This window comes from Acinonyx jubatus, chromosome C1 (assembly GCF_027475565.1).
Source record: "Acinonyx jubatus isolate Ajub_Pintada_27869175 chromosome C1, VMU_Ajub_asm_v1.0, whole genome shotgun sequence".
Classification (NCBI taxonomy): domain Eukaryota; kingdom Metazoa; phylum Chordata; class Mammalia; order Carnivora; family Felidae; genus Acinonyx; species Acinonyx jubatus.
Window position 1 is genome coordinate 124,540,385 of NC_069381.1, and position 22,715 is coordinate 124,563,099.

The 22,715-nt window shown below is 37.1% G+C and overlaps 1 protein-coding gene across 7 annotated transcripts in view; it reads left to right on the plus strand.

Moving 5' to 3' along the window:
• RAB3GAP1 (RAB3 GTPase activating protein catalytic subunit 1) overlaps positions 1 to 22,715 on the plus strand; it is a 151,467-nt gene that overhangs the window by 37,027 nt on the left and 91,725 nt on the right. For 6 of the 7 annotated variants that reach the window (XM_015073021.3, XM_015073022.3, XM_053214965.1 and 3 more), the window contains 3 exons: positions 13,709 to 13,828; positions 15,321 to 15,486; positions 20,044 to 20,143. In XM_015073021.3, the coding sequence (XP_014928507.1) occupies positions 13,709 to 13,828; positions 15,321 to 15,486; positions 20,044 to 20,143 (386 nt within the window). Of the gene's footprint in view, positions 1 to 5,352; positions 7,291 to 13,708; positions 13,829 to 15,320; positions 15,487 to 20,043; positions 20,144 to 22,715 lie in introns of those variants that run through there. The other variant, XM_053214967.1, reaches the window with a different exon arrangement.

Sequence of the window (22,715 nt, forward strand, 5' to 3'; positions counted from 1 at the left end):
CACCTTATGTCTTTTGATTGGAGCATTTAGTCCATTTATATTAAGAGTGATTATTGATAGATAGGAATTTAGTGCCATTTTATTGTTTTTTTGTTGTTTCTGGAGATTTTATGTGTTCTTTTCTAATCTTTGGTGCTTTTGGTCTGTCTTTCCCACTCAAAGAGTTCCCTTTATGTAAAAAAAAATTTTTTTTAATGTTCACTTTTGAGAGAGAGAGAGAGCATGCAGCACATGAGTGCATGTGTGAGCAGGAGAGAGGCAGAGAGAGAGAGAAGGAGGCACAGAATCCGAAGCAGGCTCCAGGCTCTGAGCTCTCAGCACAGAGCCCAATGTGTAGCTCGAACTCACTAACAGCGAGATCATCACCATAGCCAAAGTTGGACCCTTAACTCCCTGAGCCACCCAGGCACCCCCAAAGAGTTCCCTTGCGGGGCTGATTTAGTGGTCATGAACTCCTTTAGTTTATGTTTATCTCGGAAACTCTCTATCTCTCTTTGTGTTCTGAATGGCTGCCTTGCTGGATAGTTTTCTTGGCTGCATATTTTTCTCATTCAGCACATGGGTAACTGGCCTGCCAAGTTTCTGTGGAGAGATCTGTTGCTAACCTTATTTTTAAAAACTTTCCTTGTAAGTTAGGAACTTCTTTTGTCTTGCTGCTTTTAGGACTTTTTTCTTTATCTCTGGTTTTGCAGATTTATGCTATGTCTTGATGTTGGCCTGCTTTTATTGATGTTGATGAGAGTTCTCAGTGCCTCCTGGATTTGTATGCTGGTATTTTTCTTTTCTTCTTTTCAGCTTCATTATTTTCCATAATTTTATCTTCTTTTCAGCTTCATTTCCATAATTTTATCTTCTATATCACTTATGCATTCCTCTCCTTCTTCCATCGTGTGGTCCTTATATCTAGTTGGTTTTGAATCTCAATTATTGCACTTTTCATTTCAGCCTGACTAGTTTTTAGGTCTTTTATCTCTGAGGTAAGGGACTCTGGTGTCTTCTATGTTTTGTCAAGCCCCGCTAGTATCTTTACATTGTTTTAAATCCTGGATCAGGCATATTACTTGTATCTGTTTTGATTAGATCCCTGGCCACGATCCCTGTGTCCATATTTTGTGTGTTAGGTCTCTGTCTTTTTCTGTGTGTTAGGAAAGCTTGTTATGTTTCTTGCTCCAGAGAGTAATGGCTCTATGAAGAGGTCTTATACTGTCCAGGGCCTGGTATTTCAGGGAAGTGTCTCTGGTGTATGCTGTGTGCACTGTGCTGCAGTGTTTTGGCTGCTCTTTCCCTAGGTCAGTCCTCTGCAGAGTTTCCCCTTGCATGCAGTAGGGAGTGCTTGAACTTTGGCTAGAGTATGGCAAGTTTTAACTAGGCATGTTCTGTTGTGCTTGTTAAAAGAGACCTGATGATTTTCCTACTAGAGCTGAAGTTTTACAGAACTCTGTAGTCAGTAGACATACAGGAGGTTTGTGTTGGTCTTCTGAGGGCAGGGGTCACTGCTCTGGTTCTCAGGAACACTTGCCCAAGAAAAGCAGCACCTGTAGAGTGCAGGGGAGTGGGTCTTGATGTAAATAGTTTAGGTGCTGCCACTGTTGGTACTGTCTGCTTACTGAGGTTAGTTTATGCTGAGGTCCAGGAGTGAGAAATGGCGCCAGCCCTCTCCCTTATCCCTGAGAGCAGAGTTCGTGCTCACTGCTATTCAGAAAGCCCGCCCAGATGGCAAGCAATCTCCCCTTGTGTGTCCCAAGCTTCCCTCAACGTCGCTACCTTCGCCCTGTGTCTGAGCCATCTTCATGCTTGTCAGGGTGGTGCACACATGTTTTTCCTAGCCATGCCAGCTGAGTTTTAAAACTCCAGATTTTAGGGAATTGCTGTGGCAAGGACCTGTGCTGGTTCTCTGGGGAGGGTTTTGCCATGCTGGGACTGATGCAAGTTTGTCCCAGAGGGGCAGTTCAACAAAAGCACAAGGCTGTGGAGTTTGGAGTAAAGTTCAGCAAAGAGCTGCTGTCCAGATTAGCCACCCTCAGCCAGTGTCTCTTTACCTATGCAGAGGGGTAGGGGAGTATAATGGCACCTGCTGGCTCGTCTGTCTCTGGAGGGGCAATGCCACCTCTCCCAGATGTACTCTACAAAGGGGGAAATATCTCTCCCAGTGCTTCCCAGGGGAACCTTAGATCGTGCCATCTGCTCCCGGGCTCTCTGCCCTCCTTCTCCATAGGAGCAGGGGAGTGTAATGGTATCTGCTGGCTCTTTTGTCTCTGGAGAAGCAATGCTACCTCTTCCAGATGTGCTCCAAGAAAGGGGAGCCATCTCTCCCACTGCTTCCCAGGGGATCGTCAGATTGCGCCGTCTGTTCCTGGGCTCTCTGGCCTCCTTCTCCACAGGAGCACTGCAGCACCCTCAGGGCTCAGTACCAGCCATGGCATAGACTTCTAAAACTCTAGTCTTTGAGCTCCACTGGTTATAAAAACTCATGGTAATCAGCCCCTCTCCTTTTCCCAGTCAGTGGCTTTGAGGAAGTGTTTTCCTTGTGTGATCCCCTGTGTGTACCCCTCCCTCCCTCTCTCCCTCCCTCCCTCCCTCTCTCTCTCCCTCTCTGTCTCTCACCTGTCCTGCCTCTCTCTGTGACCAGGGCTCCCTCCCCCTCCATAGTGCTGTTCTCCCCCAAAACATGTCTCTGCTCCTCCTAACTTTGATGATGTTGCCTCTTGTCTCTCTCTGGTTGTGCATTTTATTCTGTCCTCAGATTGATTGTACAGAATGATTTGATATTTATCTGTGTTCAAGGGAAGAGGCAAGCATAGGGTCCTCCTACTACTCTGCCATCTTAGCTCCTTCTCTTTGTTTTATCAGATTTATACATAATTATTGCTTTCTTTTTTCTTAGGTGCTATCATTACGGTATTTTAAAATTTTTTCTTTCCAGCTCTTTGTTGCTAGTATATAGGAATATGATTTTTGTGCATTCATTTTGTATTCCATGACTATGAAATCCAATTATTAGTTCTAGGAGGAGTTTTGTAGTGTCTTTTTGGTTTTCCAGGTAAATAGTCACATCTGTGAAACAGGTATAGTTCTATTTCTTTCTTTACAATCCCTTTTGTTTCTTGCCTTTTTACTTATAATTCACCTTTTTATTTTTTTAGTGCAAAAGGTGATTTTATTAAAGCATGGGGACAGGATCCATGGGCAGAAAGAGCTGCCTGTGTCTTGCTTTTTTAAACTGGCTAAGACTTCTACTAAAATATTGAATAGGAGTGGTGAGAGTGGACATTTTTGCCTTGTTCCTGATCTCAGAGGGAAAACATTTAGTCCTTGACCTTTAAGTGTACTGCTAGCTGTAGATTTTTCATGGATGCTCTTTATCAGGTTGAGAAAATTCTGTTTCTAGTTTGCTGAGTTTTTGTCATGAATGGATGTTGAATTTTGTCAAATGCTTTTTCTGCTTAAATTGATACAATCATTTGTTTCTTTAGATTTTTAATATGGTGTTTCTTTACATTGATTTTTGGATATCTAACTATATGTTCCCAAGATAAACCACACTTTTTTGTGGTATAATTTGTATTTGTGCTTATATGTATTGCCGGATTTGATATGCTGTTATTTTGTTGAGGACTTTAATGACTGTATTAATGAGGAATATTGGTTTGTAGTTATCATATACAGTAGTACCCCCACTATCCTCCTGCAGTTTTGCTTTTCATGGCTTCGGCTCCCTCAGGTCACCTGCAGTCCGGAAGCAAATGATCTTCTGATGTATCAGAAGGTCATTAGCAGCCTAGTACTATGTCAGAGTGCCTGTATCATTCATCTCAGTTGATCTCATCATGTAGGCGTTTTATCATCTCCCATCACAAGAAGAGAGAGTATAGTACAATAAGATATTTAGAGAGAGAGAGAACATTCACAAAACTTTTATTACAGTATAATTGTTCTGTTATATTATTAGTTATTGTTACTGATCTCTTACTGTGCTTCATTTATAAATTTGTCATATGTGTGTATAGGAAAAAAAGTCTATGTACAGTTTGGTACTATCCGTGGTCTCAGGCATCTACTGGAAGTCTTGGCATGTATTGACCATTGATAAGGGACTACTGTACTTTATCTTGATATCAGGGAAACGTTGACCTTATAACATGAGTTGGGAAGTATTTTGTTCTGTTTTCTGGAAGAGATTGTGTAAAATTGATGTTATCTTTGAATGTCTGGTAGAATTTTCCATGCAAACGTTCTGGGCATGAAGTTTTCATTTCATTGAAGTAGTGGTCCCTTCTGGGGTTTGGGCTTTAAGCAGAAGTCTCAGTTCCAGTTTCTTGCCTGATATATACACCCATATCCCTGAGGGGCCATTCAGAACATTACCACCTCTGTGTTGCTTGGGTTGATGGAAAGTATGTACATACAGTGCTTGAATAAATCTGTAGGTTATAGAAGGAAGATGGTTTGTGGAGAGATTGATGACATCATTGAAAAGATAGGCAGCTTCCTACTCCCAGTGCTTTATAAACAAGGATATAGTGGAGGGTAATACCTGAGTAATGTGCTTCTGAAATTATAGTTTCCAGACTTTACTTTATTTATATTTGTTATGAGGCTGGGGTATTCTTAGACATAGCCTAGCCTGGATGCATGCCCGAGACTACCTCCCCTGGACTGGGTATACCTTATCAGTCTCAGAGTTACATAATTCACATTGTCACTACTAGGATAAAATACATGGTATTCGCAGATGTACACAGACATTTCTTCTACAATCCTCAATTTCTTGAATCTGTTAGACCATGGTCAGTTTTGAAGACATCTCTGTGAGTCATACTAACAGGCTTTTAGCAGCTAAAAGGCTTATCCTGTAAAATCCCAATCCCCATTTCCTAGCTATTAGGGTCTATAATCCAGAGTTTGTAATCCCCTGGGCTTCGTCAGAATCACCTGTGTGCTTGCTTCTGCCTTTCAGTTCCCACTTTGTTTCTGTCATCCTTTTTACAAGAAATCCAGCTATGTATTAAAAAAAATTTTTTTAATGTTTATTTATTTTTGAGAGAAGGAGAGCGCAAGGGGGGAAGGGGCAGAGAGAGAGAGAGGCAGACACAGAATCTGAAGCAGGCTTCAGGCTCTGAGCTTTCAGCACAGAGCCCCCCAACTCAGGGCTCACAGGGCTCACAGGCTCAAACTTGCGAAAGGCGAGATCATGACCTGAGATGAAGTCAGATGCTTAACCGACTGAGCCACCCAGGCAACCTTGCAGTTCAGCTCTGTATTTTTAAACATTGTCATATTTTATAAGGTATTTAGGTGTGTTTGGGGGGAAGGGGAGGGTCTGTGTCTTGCCAGTGTGTCACACTGCTTCCATTTTTAAAAATTTGATCTTTCGTAAAGATTAGAAGGCCAGCAATCAAACTTTTGAGAATTATTTGAAAATTAACTGTATTAAAGGGATATGTAGTTTTTCTAATCCAGCAAACATTATTTTTAAACATTTACTGTGAGCCAGATACTGAGATACCAAGGATACAATATGATCCCTAGCTTAGTACACTTTGGGATTAGTAGGAGGCTAGATAAGGGAACAGTGGCAGCATTATTGATAAATGGTGTCATGGAAGGCAGCACTGGGCTTGATTCAAACTCATAGGAGGTGCCTCCTTTTAATCCAGGTCATGTTGGGAAATTGTTTTCAGAAGAGGTACTACCTCACTTGAATCCTGATAGACAGTGAGAATAAACCAGGTAAAGTTGTTTAAAAAGACATTCAAGTCAGAACAAGAGCATTTGTAGAGATGGTAGTGCTTAAATCAAGAATTTAAAACCTGCAAGTATAGCAGCAGAGCGTTGATAATGACAACTTAAGATTTTATAATGTTCTTATACTTGTTTTTTTAAATAGAATTTTAAAATTATAATTGTTTAAAATTCTGCAGTTTTCAGGACTATTATTTACTTATCATGCTTCTCTTACCACTTGAAGAATAACATACACAGAAGTATTCACCTATAAACATTTCCTTTTTAAAAAACTAAAGGTAGTACTAAAACAATGACATTGAAAATTTGAAAACTTATGGAAAATATTTATTTATACATTGTGTACATATACAGTTAGCATAGGTGGACCCTGTCAGAATGAGATAAAACTAATATAAGATTAACTTACATTTTCAAATCAAAGTTTAGAAAGTAGAATTTTGGCATTTATGGCAAATGCTTAGTTCTGATAGTTTATTTGTCTAGTACTTTGAAATCTTGCAGTTTCAATTTTTATATCAAGCACCTGCCAGATTAGCTCTAAGCCTGTTTAACTTTTTAAAGGGTATTTTATAAAACTGGTTTTTAAAAGATATGTGGCCATGATCAATTTTTGTGGTCTAGTCCAGGTAATCTTAATGATGTGGTCTCTTGGATACTTCTGTCTACCTCCTTATATACTTGTCCTTTATCTTCTAATGGCTGATTTCTGAAACCATCAATAGAGGTTTATTCCCTTTATTGTTACTCCTTATAAAATAAGTAGCCCTGAAAATGATAAAGATGTTAACCTAGGGGACATTTATGCCTAAATGTAAATTTATGAGGTCTTTACTGAGCAGAGGTTTTAATAAGAAGGAATGGTAGGCAGGATAATGAACCTCCCTACATCCTAAAGATGTCTACTTTCATAGGTTACATGGCAAGAAGGGATCAAGGGAGCAGATGGAATTAGGATTGCTAATCATCTGACTTCAAGGTTGGGAGATATGTCCTGGATTATCAGGGTGGGCCCAGTGAAATCACAAGAGTTCTTAAAAGTGGAAAAAAGGCAGAAGAGAGTCAGTGTCTGAGTAGTGTAATATGAGAACTTGGCCTGTATTGCTGGATCTGGAGAAGGCAGCCAGGAGCTAAGGAATAAGGGGAACCTCTAGAAACTGGGAGGGATAAGGAATGAATTCTCTTTTAGAGCTTCCAAATGGAACACAGTCTTGCTGACAAGTTGATTTTAGTGTGGCGAGACTTTTGTCAGACTTCTGACCTATATAACTGTAAGATAATAAATTTGTTTTAAGCCACTGATTTTGTGTAATTTGTTACAGCAGCAATATGAGAACAATACAAAAAGTGAGAGCATAAATGCTATATGCCTGAGAGGCTCTACTGAGCTTGAAAAATACACTGAAAGTACAGCTGGGTTTAATTCATGATGAATTTTGTCTTTGTGGTTTTGCCTTTGTCTAGTCTAGTGTTTGGACGAACTTCAGCTTCGACCACACTTTAAGGGAATAGCAGCAACAACACAAAGAAATAGCCTACAATCTTGTAAGTTGTGTAGTTGAGTATTATGATGGCTTTTAAAATATATTTATTGTTGTGATTTTAATGCATTGTTTTAATTGGCTACAGAGAGAGGTATGTGTAAAAGGACCTGATAGTTTTGAGAGAACAGTATTTTAGAATAGCTGTAAGGACCCATAAAATATTCTTATTCTTTCAAAAGCAAAAATGTTCTGAAGACTTCTGGTAACAGTGACATGACATAAGTTGGCAGTTCCTCCTCTGCAGGAAAAAAAAAAAAAAGAAAAGAAATTGGAAACCATTTTAGAGTACTGGATTGCACAAAGGCAGACAACAAATTGAGAAGCATTTATTTTTGAAAAACTTCTAGAGTTTCAGTTAAGATGGGTGTATCATCTGGCCCTTTTGCCTGTGACTATTCCTATTACTGCCCTGTTCTCAGTCTGTGTTGGTGAGAACTGGCTTTCCAGTCTAGGCTGGTCATGGACCTATCAGTTCTGTTAGTTGATTCTAGGTGGAGGGCAAAAACCCTGTGGCTCTGCCATCTTAAAAGTAGCAGACTTGAGTGAGTGGATGAGGAAAAGCTGTATGTGAACTAGGCCAGGATTGGAGTCCTGGTTCAAAGCAAGTGATGGATTAGTCAGAAATTTAATAGGGAGCTACTGTATGTATGAGAGCCATAGAAGAGTTTGGATACATTCTGCACACATCCCTATATGATAGGGAAACTACAAACGTGCAGGGGAGATGCAAGAGAGCCCAAACTTGAGAACTGGGTGCAACTTCAAATACAGCCCCTTTTCCCCCAACAGATCAGTTAGCAGAAAGTGAAAGTCTAATGGTCTCAGGTGTTTGAGCATATTCTGTGCCCAATTACTAGCTTACTACTAAGCTATATTGACAGTCCGTAGCTCCTAGGGAGCCAGGAGAAGAATAAAATGAGTGAATAGAGACATCAGTAGCTAAACATCTTGGGAAAGACAGATTGCACAATTTAAATTTGGACACATTACTAAATACAAAAAAGAACCTTCAAAAAAGTTAAACAGGACTTGGTTTTATTACAATATATTATCTAATTGTAGTTTTTAACCACAAATTACTAGATATACAAGGCCATACAAGAAAGTGTGACCCGTATGGAAGTAGGAAAAAAGTTAGTAGAAACTATTCTTAGTGGGCCCGGATGTTGGATTGAGCAATAACTTCAAAGCAGTTGTAAACACATTCAAAGAATTAAAAATATGCTACCAATGAGTAAAATAGGAAATCTCAATAAGTAAAAACTAATGAAGAACTGAATGGAAACCCTAGAGTTGAAAAGTATAACTGAAATAAACTTTCATCAGATGAGCTCAAAAGCAGGTCTGAGATGGCAGAAGAGTTGGTGAATTTGAAAGATTAGTGGAAATTATCTAATCTGAAGAACAGAAAGAAAAAAGATTAGAGAAAAGTGAACAGAACTTCAGAGATCTGTGGGTCATTGTCAGGTGTTCCAAAGCATACTTGTAATAATAGGAGTCCCAGATGAAGAGAAGGGACAGGGAAAAAAAATACTCAAAGAAATAATGGCCAAAAACTTCCCTAGATTCAATGAAAACAAAACAGAACATTTACTTATAGACCCAGGAATCTCAATGAATTCCAAGTGGGATAAACACAAGGAACCACATCTAGACACATTATTGTCAACTTGCTGAAGCCCAAAGCAAAGAGAATCTTGAAAGCAAGACAAAAATGACTCATTATGTACAAAAGAACAATACTGTTTGCAGAGAAAACATTGGAGACCAGAGGGCAGCACAGTGATACATTCAGTTTTGAAAGAAAAAAACACCAGCCAAGAATTCTATATCTAGGAAAACCATCATAAAAAAAAAAAAAGATGAAATAACAACACTGTCATAAAGACAGAATTCATTGCAAGAGACCTACCTAATAGGCAGTATTAAAGGAAAGAGGTGATAGATAACTTGGATCCCCAGGAAGGAATGAAGAGCATTGGAAATACTCCAGTAAATGAAAACAGATATTCTTTTTTTTTAAATAAAGTTTATTCATTTATTATTTCTGAGAAAGAGAGTACAAGTAGGAGAGGGACAGAGAGAGAGAGAAACACACAGAATTCAAAGCAGGCTCCAGGCTCTGAGTTGTCAGCACAGGGCCTGACATGGGGCTCAAACTCATGAACTGTGAGATCATGACCTGAGCTGAGGTCAAATGCTTAAATGACTGAGCCACCCAGTCTCCCCCTAAAGGGATATTCTTTTAATAATAATTTTAAAAACCCTATAAGATTGTTTAAGCCATAATTGTAACACTGCATTGTTGGGTTTATAACATATATGTAACATGTAATGTATATGACAATATTACACAGAGGAAGAGGGGAGGAAGTGGAGCTATACTGTGTAAAATTGCTAGATTTTACCAGAATTAATCTGAATAGAATATAAATTAGAAATGAAGATTGCAGTATCCAAGCATCTCTGGGAAGATAAAAGTGAAAAAAGAAACTGTTTATTCATCACCTCCTTTTTCTCAAGTATTTTGTATATGCTAGGTATTTAAATATGCCCAAGAAATTTTTTTATTATTTATCATTAGTGTTTTTGGTGATCCAGTATTTTATGAATATATTCTTTATACTATTCAGAGGCTCTGAATATATTTCTTTCTAAAGTAAGAAAGAAATTCTACATGTCAGAGATATAAAATGGTAGCATTCAAAGTTGACGGTGTGTTTTTATGATTTTCCTCTGTAAGATAAACAATAGGTATATCAGGTACTAGTTAATTATTTGTCATTATTTTCAGTATTTATTGGAGCAAGAATGAAAAATGTATGTTAAAATAGATAAAAACGAGTGATTGTCCTACCTTTTTCTGTTGGAAAATGTGATGCTAAGGCACATTTATATTTAAATTTAGTATTTAGTATATGCATATGTAATCTGTTCGATAAAACAGTTCTATTATTAAAACTTGTTATAGTGGGATTTTTATTTGTGTTTATACATTTGAGCTCCTAATACATTTAAATTACTAGACTAGAAATTGTAGGATGTATAAAGATTTATTAATGATTCTTATAATTTTATTCCCCCTTCACCTTTCCCATTCTGTCCTTCACATCCCTCCTATGTCTATACACACAAAACAAGGGGGCTAAAGCATCTCATACTTACTAATACGGGAAATACAGGATATGTCCATCTGGGTATTTTATGAGTATGTCTGTTATATGTATATGCATTTTTGTGCTTTCAGTTTGGGAATTTTTTTCATAAATTGGATTTTGCCATACATAATGCTGATCTACATTCTTAGCATTTCATGATCACCTTTGTGTCAGTAAATACATACCTAATTTTTTTTAAGCTTATTTATCTTGAGAGTGAGAGAGTGTGAGAGCCTGAGAGTGGGGGAGGGGCAGAGAGAGAGGGAGAGAGAATCCCAAGCAGGCCACGTGCTGTCATTTCAGAGCCTGACACGGGGCTCCATTTCACTAACCATGAGATCATGACGTGAGCCAAAATCAAGAGTCAGATGCTCAGAAGCAACTGAGCCACCCAGGCATCTCCCACCCTTTTTCTTAATTTTTATTTTTTTTTTAATGTTTATTTATTTTTGAGAGAGAGAGAGAGACTGAGAGTGCCAACAGTGGAGGGACAGAAGAGAGAGGGAAACACAGAATCTGAAGCAGGCCCAGGCTCTGAGCTGTCAGCACAGATTGAAATTCTGTAACCATTAAATAACAATTCCCTAATCCCTCATCCACTGGGCCCTGGGCCCTGGTAACCACCATCCTACGTTCTATGTAAGTTGGACTGCTCTTTGTACCTCATATAAGTGTGGTCTTACTGTATTCATCCTTTTGTAACTGGCTTATTTCAGTTAGCATCAAGTCTTCAGGGTTCATCTGTGTTGTAGCATATATCAGAATTTGTTTTCCTTTTAATGCCGAGTAATATTTCACTGTGTGCATATATCACATTTTGTGTATCTGTACATCTACTGACAGGCCTTTAGGTTATTTCTACCTTTTGGCTAATGCATAAGCTGCTGTGAATAGGCACATTTAAGTATCTCTTTGGGTCTGTGCTTTTAATTTTTCTAGGTGTATACCCATATGAGGAATTGCTGGTCACTCTATGTTTAAATTTTTGATGAATCACTGTACTGTTTTCCATAGTGGGTGTACAATTTCACATTCTCATCCATCATGCTCAGTGCTTCTCAATTCCCCATATCCTTGCTAATAATACTTGTTATCTGTTTGGGGTTTTTTTGCTTGTTGTAAGAGCCATCCTAGTGGGTGTGAAGCCGTATCTCATTGTGGTTTTGATTTACATTCCCCTAATAATTAGTCACATTGCCCACAGCTTTTCATGTGCTTATATTCCATTTGTATATCTTTTTTGGAGAAATGTTTGTTCAAGTTCTTAGTTCACTTTTTAATCTGGTTGCTTGTTTTTTGTTGTTGGTTTTGCTCACTTTTTAAAACCCCCATTTAAATGTTTGCTTACTTGAAGACATCATCTCAGGCTTCAAGTAGGTCTAGTATGGAAAGTAAATCAGTGGTATATATTCATCTTTCAAAAATAATGCTAGTAAATTTTAAAACATATTAGAATTCGGAGTAAAGAACATATTTAATGGAATGACAGGATGGTATTTGAGGTAAATCTTCAAAAAAGTATCAGTCAGATATTGATAAAATGAGGGGAAACATTCCAGTTAGAGTAAACAAAGGCATAGAGGACACAAGTGAGTTTATTGCAGATATACAGGAAGCAGTTCAGTTTGGCTTCTTTATTGTTATTGGGAGTGTACAGTGGAACAGTTTGTATGTGGAGAGGGAGAAGATAGTTAGGCAGCAGCTATCAGTGTTAAAGATACAGATGTTCTTTTACCCAGCAACTTACGGGAGGTTAGCCCACAGTTACAATTGTAGACATAGACAGTGAGTGGTAGTATTGTTGCAACCACATAAAACTGGAGACAGAGTACTGATCATGGAGACAGAGTACTGATCAGTAGGGGATTAGCATTTGAAAAGGAGGTACAGAAACTGTATTTAGTATAATCTCATTTGAGGGTAGGGTGAGTACATGGACATAATATTTCTGAAAGAGTAAGTAAGAACTGTTGACTGGTTGCACAGTATGGGTGATGGCATGTGGGGAAATGCTCACCTGTTTTGTTTTCTTTCTTACAAGGATATTAAAGAGAAAAGTATATTTTTAAAGACCTTTAGAGCTTAGACATCACAGCTCTGGGTTCTTTCCAGTATTGAATGCTGCTTCTGCATATCTACTTTTGATTTCAGGAGTAGGAGGGTGGAGGGAAGGTGAAAAGATGAAATGAATTTTTGTCATCCAAACAAGAAACAGATTATGGGTTGGACTATTTTTATTTTGTAATCTTTACAAAAGATTCTCAAGACTTCTTGAGAATGTTCATAAAAATAAGCATTCACAACTCTACATATCCAGAGTTAAAATAAATTAGGCAAATGAATAATCCCTTTCATAAATTACTTTATTTAAAAAAAAGTCATTAAACGGGTGCCTGGGTGGCTCAGTTGGTTAAGCGTCTGACTTGGGCTCAGGTAATGATTGCATAGTTTGTGGGTTCTAGCCCACGTGGGTTCTAGCTTGTGGTTCTCGCTCTCCCTCTCTCTGTCTGCCTCTCTCCTGCTCGCTCTCTCTTTCAAATAAATAAACTTAAAAAAATTAACATAAAAAAGCCATTAAATAAAAATACATTGAGGAGTGAATAGAACAGAAGTTTTCAGTGGGCAAAATCACTAACTTGACCTTATATATTTATAAAGTTTGACCACAAATTTGTATAAAGGACTTGACAACTAAGTGAGAAGTTTTCATTTTTCATAGCAAGATATTGTAGCAAGAGTAATTGATTCTCTGATATTTCGTGATGCCTATCTAATATGTGTTACTGAGTAAAAGAATACAAGAAATAGTTAATTAGGATACTTGAATAAACCATGTCCTCACACTTAGCACAACTACATGATGGCTGATTCCCTACCATTTAGGGAATTTATCAAACTTTATCTTTCCACACCAGTGGACTTAATGTTATCAGCTAATTAAAACAAGCTTTAAGTCTTGGAAAATTTTAAGGCAAAACTGTTAATGTTCTTTTTGTGTGTGTGTGTGATTTCTGCAAACTGCTTTTAATTTGTCAAGAATAAAGAGGAAATAGGTGAATAATGGAAGTGTTTTGCTAAATGAAGGAAATTCATGTTATTGTCAGTTGCCATTAAAAAAAGAGAGAGAGAAACACCTGTAGTTCAGATGTGACTTGCTAAACTTCCTTCAGGGAAATTTTTTCAAGTTTTTAAATAACAAATTTTTGTACTCTGAAGTTTTCCTTGTTTAATAGCAGTGATTCTTTTTTTTTTTTTTTTAAGGTATGGATTGCGGGAGTTTGTGGTGATTGCCCCTGCTGCAAACCATGATGCAGTTCTCAGTGAATCTAAGTGCAATCTTCTTCTGAGTTCTGTGTCTATTGCTTTGGGAAACACTGGCTGGTAGGTGGACATTTTGAAATATATAGACAATGAGTTAAAAACTATTTTTAATTATAATTTATGAAGGAAAAAGTTTACTAAGTATTAGATTTTTTAAAAAAATGATCATTAGGGTTCCTACTTGTTCGTTATTGTGTTGGAATATCTTATGGAAGAACAAACTCAAAACCTTTAGTGAGTGCATTTCTAAAGGGAAATTTACTGAAATATTCAATGAATATTTGAAATGAAAAGTAAATTGTACTATTTTTGTGTTTTACTTCCAAATGTTTAGTTTATTTAAACTTTTTTGTTACAAAATCTAATTTTAAAACTTGAAAACAGAGCATTGCCTCATTTAGCCTCAGCTGAGAATGTCCATGTCAAGTGACTCAAATTTTTTGCTGCTCTGTGCATGTCTACAAATGACTGAAAGTGCCAAGAGTATTGATTTTGAGGTACAAATAAATTTTAGGGAATAGGCTTATTTGCAAAGATGCAAATCTGAATAATGAGTACTGGCTCTATTTTCAAATGATAAAGTAAAAAATATTTCAGCTACTAATGTTGGTTTAATTTATATTTTCATACCTGTGAATCATATTTTATTTTGCCTTTGAAAGGCTAATATGATAGTGATACCAACAGGCCTGACCCCACGGAGGGTCCCTCAGGACCAACCAAGAGGATCCTTGGCTGTGTGCAGGGTAGAAATCAAACATGGCTACCAGGAGATGAAAACAGAGATTATTAAAGGCATAGAGAGAGTGAAAGTACAGACAGAATGTCTGGGAGACTCAAGATAGGAGGGAGTTTGTCTTTGCTTGGGGTCTGGGTATTTTTATCGAGGATTGTGATCTGGTATACATGTCCTCTCTGGCATCCAGGAACTGGTTAGAACAAAGAGGAGGGCCCAGGTGTTAGTCCTTGGAGCCAGGGGTCGTTGGCATGGAGATGTCTAGTGGTGGTGGTCTGGAATATGCATACGATAGCTTTGTCTGGTCATTTTCACCTAGTCCTTCCTTAGATGTTATCTGTTCTAACGAAATCATTAACTCCTTGTCTCTTACAAGGAGGACAAACTGCATTCTGAAGCACATGTAAAGTGGAGGCGCAGGTCCTAGCAAGAATGGAAACAGGAAAAGGAGCAAAAAGCAGATTTTTATGGAGTCCTTCAATATCCATATCTCAGTTGATTGCTTTTATTCAAGAAAATTTTCATTCTGCCTGTTTTTGACTTTCAGCTATTTTAAAACAATTTTCTGACTCAAAAGTGCCACTAGATGATAGTTTCTTTAGCTTATTAGTTTAAGGAGAAAAGGAACTAATAGTTTTTAGTATGAGGAGAAAAGGAACTAATAGTGTCTCTGTTAATGTAAGTATGATGAGTGATTCTTGCTTAGTGTTTTTAAATATTTGAGATTAAAATAATATAATGGGGAAATTTTTAGATTTAGGATTACTCAGTGTTTAATGAACTTAAAGTCTATTCCTATTGAATTTTGTCCTACAGCCAGGTGCCACTCTTTGTGCAAATTCATCACAAATGGCGAAGAATGTATGTGGGCGAATGTCAGGGTCATGGTGTCCGAACTGATTTTGAAATGGTTCATCTTCGGAAAGTGCCAAATCAGTACACTCATTTATCAGGCTTGCTGGATATCTTCAAATCAAAGATTGTGAGTTTGCATTGATATTATCATTCTTATCTGGGATCCAGATAAAAGTAGCAGTTTGGTAATTTTATTGAGTATGTAGAAACATTTTTCTATAATACTAACAATGTAATTACTTGGAAGAAAGATATAATGATTACATAAATTATTATGTATGTTTAAAGAAATAGTATCCAATTAGATTTTTAGTGTACTAATGCTAAAGAACAGTTAATCAAAGTAATTTTGTTGTCGTTAATATTTATTTACTGTGTTATCGTTTTCTGCTCCTTCTCCTTTAATAGTAATACAGTTGTTGACCCTTGAACATTGCGGGAGTTGGGGCCTAACGCCCCACCTCCCACGTGCACAAAGATCCACTTAGAACTTTTGACTCTCCCAAAGTTAATTACTAACAGCCTGCTGTTGACTAGAAGCTTCACCAGTAACATACACACTTGATTAACACATATTTTATGTATGATATGTATTGTATATCATATTCTTATAATAAAGTAAGCTGGAGAAAAAAATGTTATTAATTATTAAGAAAATTGTAAGGAAGAGAAAATACATTTATATTACTAAACTGTAAAAACCTCATCTTTAAGTGGACCTACACAGTTCAAACCTATGTTCATGGGTCAGCTGTTGCCAACCTCCTCAGATGAGTGTGTTTGGAACTTTGAGCTCCTTGAGGTCTCAACACTTTGGATTCTAAATTGCCTTCTCCCTCCCCCCCCGAATGTTCATTTTATTTGATTTTTAAAATTAATCTGGCTTATGTTTTATGACAGAGAAATAAGGCTAAATGGGATGTACTTAGTACATCCTTGGTGTTGTATAAAAACACTATCACAGAAGTATGGAAGACTTGCTTGTGTTACTCTGGGGAAAGAAAATTGGGGCTTAAGTTGAGGAGCTGTTAAAGAGCAAAACCAGATGAGGAAATGGTGGATCGGGTCATCTACTTAGAGAAATATTCCCTTTAAGTGCTTAAGTTACATCCATCTCACTGAAGTGATCATACTTTACTAACAAATTGATATCAGGCATCTCTTGGTATGATACCTTGAATAGGATATATTATCACCTCTGTTGCATTCCTGCCTAAAATGTTTAACATAAGTCACAACATCTGGGAGCAATCTCATGTTTCCAAAATTAGCCATATTTTGCAAAATTACTGGCCTAGACTCTTAAAAAAAGTCAGTATCATGACTGCCAAAACAAAGATTGGGAGCTGTTTAAAAAAAATTTTTTTTTAATATTTATTTTTGACAGCAAGAGAGAGTGCGAGCAGGGGAGGGGGTAGAGAGACGGAGACACAGAATCTGAAGCAGGCTCTATGCTCTGAACTGTCAGCTTGGAGCCCAACACGGGGCTCAAACCCACGAACTGCAAGATTATGACCGTAGCCAGTCAGATGCTTAACCAACTGGGCCACCCAGGCACCACGTGGCAGCTGTTTAAATGAAGGGAGACTAAAATGACCTAAGAGCTAAATGCAATGCATAATCCTTGACTGGATCCTTGTCCAAAACAAAATAGCCAAAAAGAATATGATTGGGACAGTTTTAATATGGACTATATGTTAGAAAATACATAGTCCGTATTAAAATTGCCAGTTTTCTTAATCAGCTCATCACATCATCTGACAACTTCCACAAAACTCACTCGTCTATATATGAAACGTCTCTCAAAATTAATTTTTTTAAAAGTAGGCTCCATGCACAATGTGGGGCTTCAGCTCATGAACCTGAGATCATGAGTTGCATTCTCTACCAACTCAACCAGCCAGGGGCCCGTCAAAATTGATTTGATAGGAGTAGAACTTAAAATAGTTGAGAACTGTTTTGGGTAGTTTAGATGTTTTACATAGTTAAAGCTACCCAATATGTGATTCTTCTGTAATAACTCTAAAGCTGTTTTTATAAAAATTACTCTTTAACATCTGCTTGGAATGCTTCAGGGCACTCACCCTACCCTGAAAATGTATTTCATTTTAACATAGATCTGATTTATTAGAAAAGACTTCCTTCAGGTAAGCAGAGCCGGAGGGGCAGTTTTGCCTTTTGGAGTACCTAAAATTTAAATTTGAATTCTGCCATAATCCTCTAAATATTTGAAAACTTACACTATGGTCTTTTTTCATTTAGACATTCTTCCTTCTTTCAGATGTTCTCTTTTTTTTAATTAATTTTTAATTTTTATTTTTGAGAGAGAGGGAGAGAGAGACAGAGTGTCATTGGGGGAGGGCAGAGAAAGAGAGAGACACAGGATCCGAAGTAAGCTCCAGGCTCTGAGCTGTCAGCATAGAGCCCGATGCAGGGCTCAAACTCACACATTGCAAGATCATGACCTGGGCCAAATTCGGATGCTTAGCCAACTGAGCCACCCAGGCACCCTCTGATGTTCTTTATATTTCATGGTTTTATACTCTTGATGGTTCATTTGGATATTTGTCTCTTTTAGAACTACATTTCTTCATTTAAAAAAAAATTTTTTTTAACGCGTATTTATTTTTGAGAGCACGAGAGAGAGACAGAGAATGAACAGGGGAGGGGCAGAGAGAGAGGGGGACACAGAATCCAAAGCAGGCACCAGGCTCTGGGCTGTCAGCTCAGAGCCTGACGCAGGACTCAAACTTGTGGACCACGAGATCATGACCTGAGCCGAAGTCGGACACTCAACATACTGAGCCACCCAGGCACCCCCATTTCTTCATGTTTTATGGAAATTTTCTTTGCAGGTGCATTTAGAATGCATGTTATATCTAAAATTTTTAACTTTTTCTCCCATCCTCTCTTGTGGTTCTATAATTTTGTGGTTGCTCCCTACATGTAGAAAATTTCAGAATTGGGTCTTAAAATGGTGTTTGGAGTCTCTTGCTCTGAGGTGTTCTTAGGGGTATTGCATACCTGGTCCTGGAATCACTGGATTGCTTGCTCAGGTTATGAGAGCGGTCACTGACCACCCCCCCCCAACCCCCCATAGTAACACTCCCAAGACCATAACTTTCAGCAAAACTACCGTACCAAGCAGGTATGCTCTGCCCCAGTGTCTGCCTTAAGCACAGTCTTGCAGTGCACTCACTCTGGACTGAGTTGAACTTGTGGTTCCACTTAACGCAGTCTGTAATCCTAGGCTGTCACTGCCTACTTCCACACCTGGAACTCAGCAGGCATATGCCTTGAAACTTTGGATTTTCTGCAGCTTTCTAGGACCCACAAAGATATTTATGTCATATTTGATCCTAGCTATTTCTTTCTGGTTATCGCTTTCTATATTTATCTATGTTGCTATATAACTGGAGCAGAGGTTATGTGTCAAGGCAACTTTGTTATGGTTTCTAGACCATTTGTACCTTATTACGGGTGAACACTCAGTTAATATCTGGACTTGACTAAAAAGTTTATTATTCCTAAACAACCAGAATCTTACCTTGCTTGGCAAGGACACAGCAGCCCAAAACTAAATTATCTTTTTTGGGCAGCCACTTTATATTGTGACTTTAGATTGAGTTTGTATTCCGTTAAAGCTACTAGTGACATTTATAGATGTTGCTGAGCTAAATGTCTCTTATTCTTCCTAATCAGCAGTATCAGGAACACCTGGTACCTGGTTAAATATGCAGAATAGCCTTGAATCTATATTTTCACATGTTCCCTTGGTGATTCCTATGTATATTTGAGTCCTATTCCACATTAATGTAGGTTAACCATTATTAAGGGAAGCAGAGCTTATAGGATGTTTGGATGATATTAATTTTCATGATTAAAAAAAATTTTTTTAATGTTTATTTGTTTTTGAGAGAGACAGTATGAGCCGGGGAATAGAGAGAGATGGGACATAAAGTTCAAAGCAGGTTCGAGGCTCTAAACTGTCAGCACAGAGCCCGGTGCAAGGCTCAAACCCATGAGCTGTGAGATCATGACCTGAGCCAAAGTCAGATGCTTAACCAACTGAGCCACCCAGGTGCCCCCAATTTTCATGATTTTTAGTGAATGTAAAGATGAATCTAAATTTTCTATTAACTGATTAATACAATCTATTTTGCATGAGTGACCATTTGTCTTAGTCTAAAATTATGGTTAAATATTCCAAGACTGGCTTTAATTTGGGTTTATTTTCATTTAAAAGAAAGAGAAGGCATCATCTCCTCAATCTTGGTCTTATACTTGTAATAGTTTCACCTTAATTTAAAAAAAATGGGTAACATTTTTCTCACATTCATTATTGCTGAACAGAATAAGAAATTATATTTGTATAATTAAAATTGTTAATATTTTGAAGGAGCATTTATTTTGTTTCCAGGTAGTTATTTATTTATTTAAATTCATTTACTTTTGAGAGAGATCTGCACACAAGCAGGAAAGGGGCAGAGAGAGAAGGGGAGAGAGAATCCCAAGCAGGCCCAGCTAGGGTTAGATCTCAGGAACTGTGAGTTCATGACCTGAGCCTGACCTGAGCTGGACTCTACTGACTGAGCCACCCAAGCACCCTAAACAACTCTCTGGCATTGTTTTTAAAACACTTTGTTTAAAGCTACACAATATTGTCTTTGCATTTATTTTCTAGGGATGTCCTTTAACTCCTTTGCCTCCGGTTAGTATTGCTATTCGCCTTACCTATGTACTTCAGGATTGGCAGCAGTATTTTTGGCCTCAGCAACCTCCAGGTGAGATAATTTAGAGCTATATTTAATTTACTGAATATAAATGGAAAGAAAATATATTCAGAAATTAAACTTATTTAACAGTGTGTTTCAAGTATTTTAAATTGGAAATATTTGTAATTCATTCTAAATGTAGTATTGCTGATTTAGTTACCTTTATAATTTTGTTTCTCTTAAAAAAAGCTTTGAAGTTTGCTCTAGAGACAGCATTACTCTATATGTGATGATCTATCTTTGAAAGCTAATATTATTTATAAAGCATCCCCCCTGCTGTGGAACATCATGTGCTGCAAATTAGTATGTAGTGAATGATTAAACTGTCTGTTTTTAGAATATAATAATGGAAGCCACCCTCATAAGCTGAGAGCCTTATGGAAAATACAGTTTGAAGAAGAGTGCTAAATAAGAAAAGCAGGAAAGAGAAAAAAAATGGGTATATACACATATACTTACAAAGAGCTCTAGAATATTTAACTTGCATTTGATGTAATTAAAATCAGTTTACCTCTTATTCATAAATGGTATATACCAATAGACTGATTCATTTAGTAATCATTAATTATTAGCAGGTTGTGTCTGGGTTGCAGGTATAAACAAGACATTACCTAAGTTCTAGAAAAGTTCACCCTGGTGGACATATAGCCTTAATAATTAAGTGAGGATTTGGCTCCTGGGTGTTTCTCTCATATATAAGTGTAATTATATTCAAGTATTTCTCATAAGAAATTTAACACAAACTTATAAATAATTATAAGTATTTTACCAGCCTGAAAACATTTTCTAGTCTACTCCCCCCTGCTGAGAAAAATAAATTAGAATAAAACAGTATTTCTTTATTGTTTATTTTTGTTCCAAGTAGTTGGTTATTTATAGGATGGAAAGTTGGTATCTTGGGATGTTAGAATTAATGTAGTATATCCTCAGACTTTGGTAGTTATATATGCTGCTAGTACCTTATTTATATACTGCATAATAATTTGAAACTCTGATGTGACAATGAAAGAACTGCATCTAAACTGCAGCAAAGGGAAATAAAAGCTAAGCTGAGAGTAAATTATAAGAAAGACGCAAATGTTTGTTTTGGTAATTTTTGTTCCCAGACAGCAATACCCTCTAGGCAATTTGTAGCCACTTTCTAGGTGAAAGTTTCAATTCCTGCCTGCCTTTTCCTTTTTTCAAAGTCTGCTCTATTATTAGTCAATTTTAAATATTTCCCAAGATAGTATAGTCTGTTGATGATCTAAGAGGAAGCCCAAGATCCAGAATGTTAGCATTATAATTTTGGTTGCCAAAAAGGACTTTGTTAATGTTTACTTGCCAGTAAAAAAAAATTTTTTTTAATGTTTATTTATTTGAGAGAGAGAGACAGAGAGTGAGCAGGGGAAGGGCAGAGAGAGGGAGACACAGAATCCGAAGCAAACTCTAGGCTCTGAGCTGTCAAAACTGAGCCTGACGCAGGGCTCAAACTCGTGAGCCTTCAAGCCGTGAGATCATGACCTGAGATGAAGTCAGACACTTAACCCACTGAGCCACCCAGGCGCCTCTCTTGCCAGTTTTTTTTAATGGGGAGGACCAATATATTTATCTTACTCCTCAGTGAATTGAAGGCCATATAAATTTTTAACATTTTCTCATATAAAGGGAAGGAAAGGATTTGAACATGTAATACGGACCAGACATTGTGCTTGGCATTTTATATGTTATTTCATGTAATTATCGTTTATCTATGAGACAGGTATTATCTTTCTTGGAGAACATATGTAACTTAGAGAACATAGGTAACTGGCCCAAGGTCACAAGTGATAAAGTTTTCTTTCAAACATTGGTCAAACTCCACATCCCATGATCCTTTCATTCCATAGTGTTGCTTCTGAGTTTAATTGAATTAAGACTATTGTACAGTTATGGTACAAAATTTTTAGCTTATTTATAAAATATGCTTATTATACATTGTGAAGCTCTTAAAAATTCACATCTTGTAATAAAGCTAGTCATTGTAATCTTTATTATAAGTATTTGTTAGTTGGAAAAATGGAATGAAACTGACTTGAGAAAATTTACTGAATCAAGTAATTGAGCCATATTTAATGATTAATTTAGTTAGGTGACAGGTAATCGTCAAACATGATTTTAGCAAAACTGGGGAATATTCATAACAATAGAATTTAATTTGAGGAATTTCCAGTGTAGTACGAATAATGAAAAGCAGCCATCTGAATTATTTCAAAGAGAAATAAATCCTTTTGATGTCTTTTAGAAGTGTTTATTACCTCTTTAAGAGGGGTGGAGCTAAGGGGAGTGATTTACCCTCTAAATTCTCCTCTCATCTCAGATACTGTTCATAACAGAAAGGAAATTCTTTGCTAAACTTCAAGTATTTCCATGTACTATCAACTGAAATAAAAATTTATTAATGATAACTAATTTGCTTTACAGAAATTGACAGCAAAACTGATGAATGTAGGTTGGTAATTAAATTTTTAAATACTTGGATAATCTTTTATATAGATAATATTAATCACATTTTTAGAAAATGCAAAAAAAATTACAGATTAATGTTCTCTCAAGCAATATT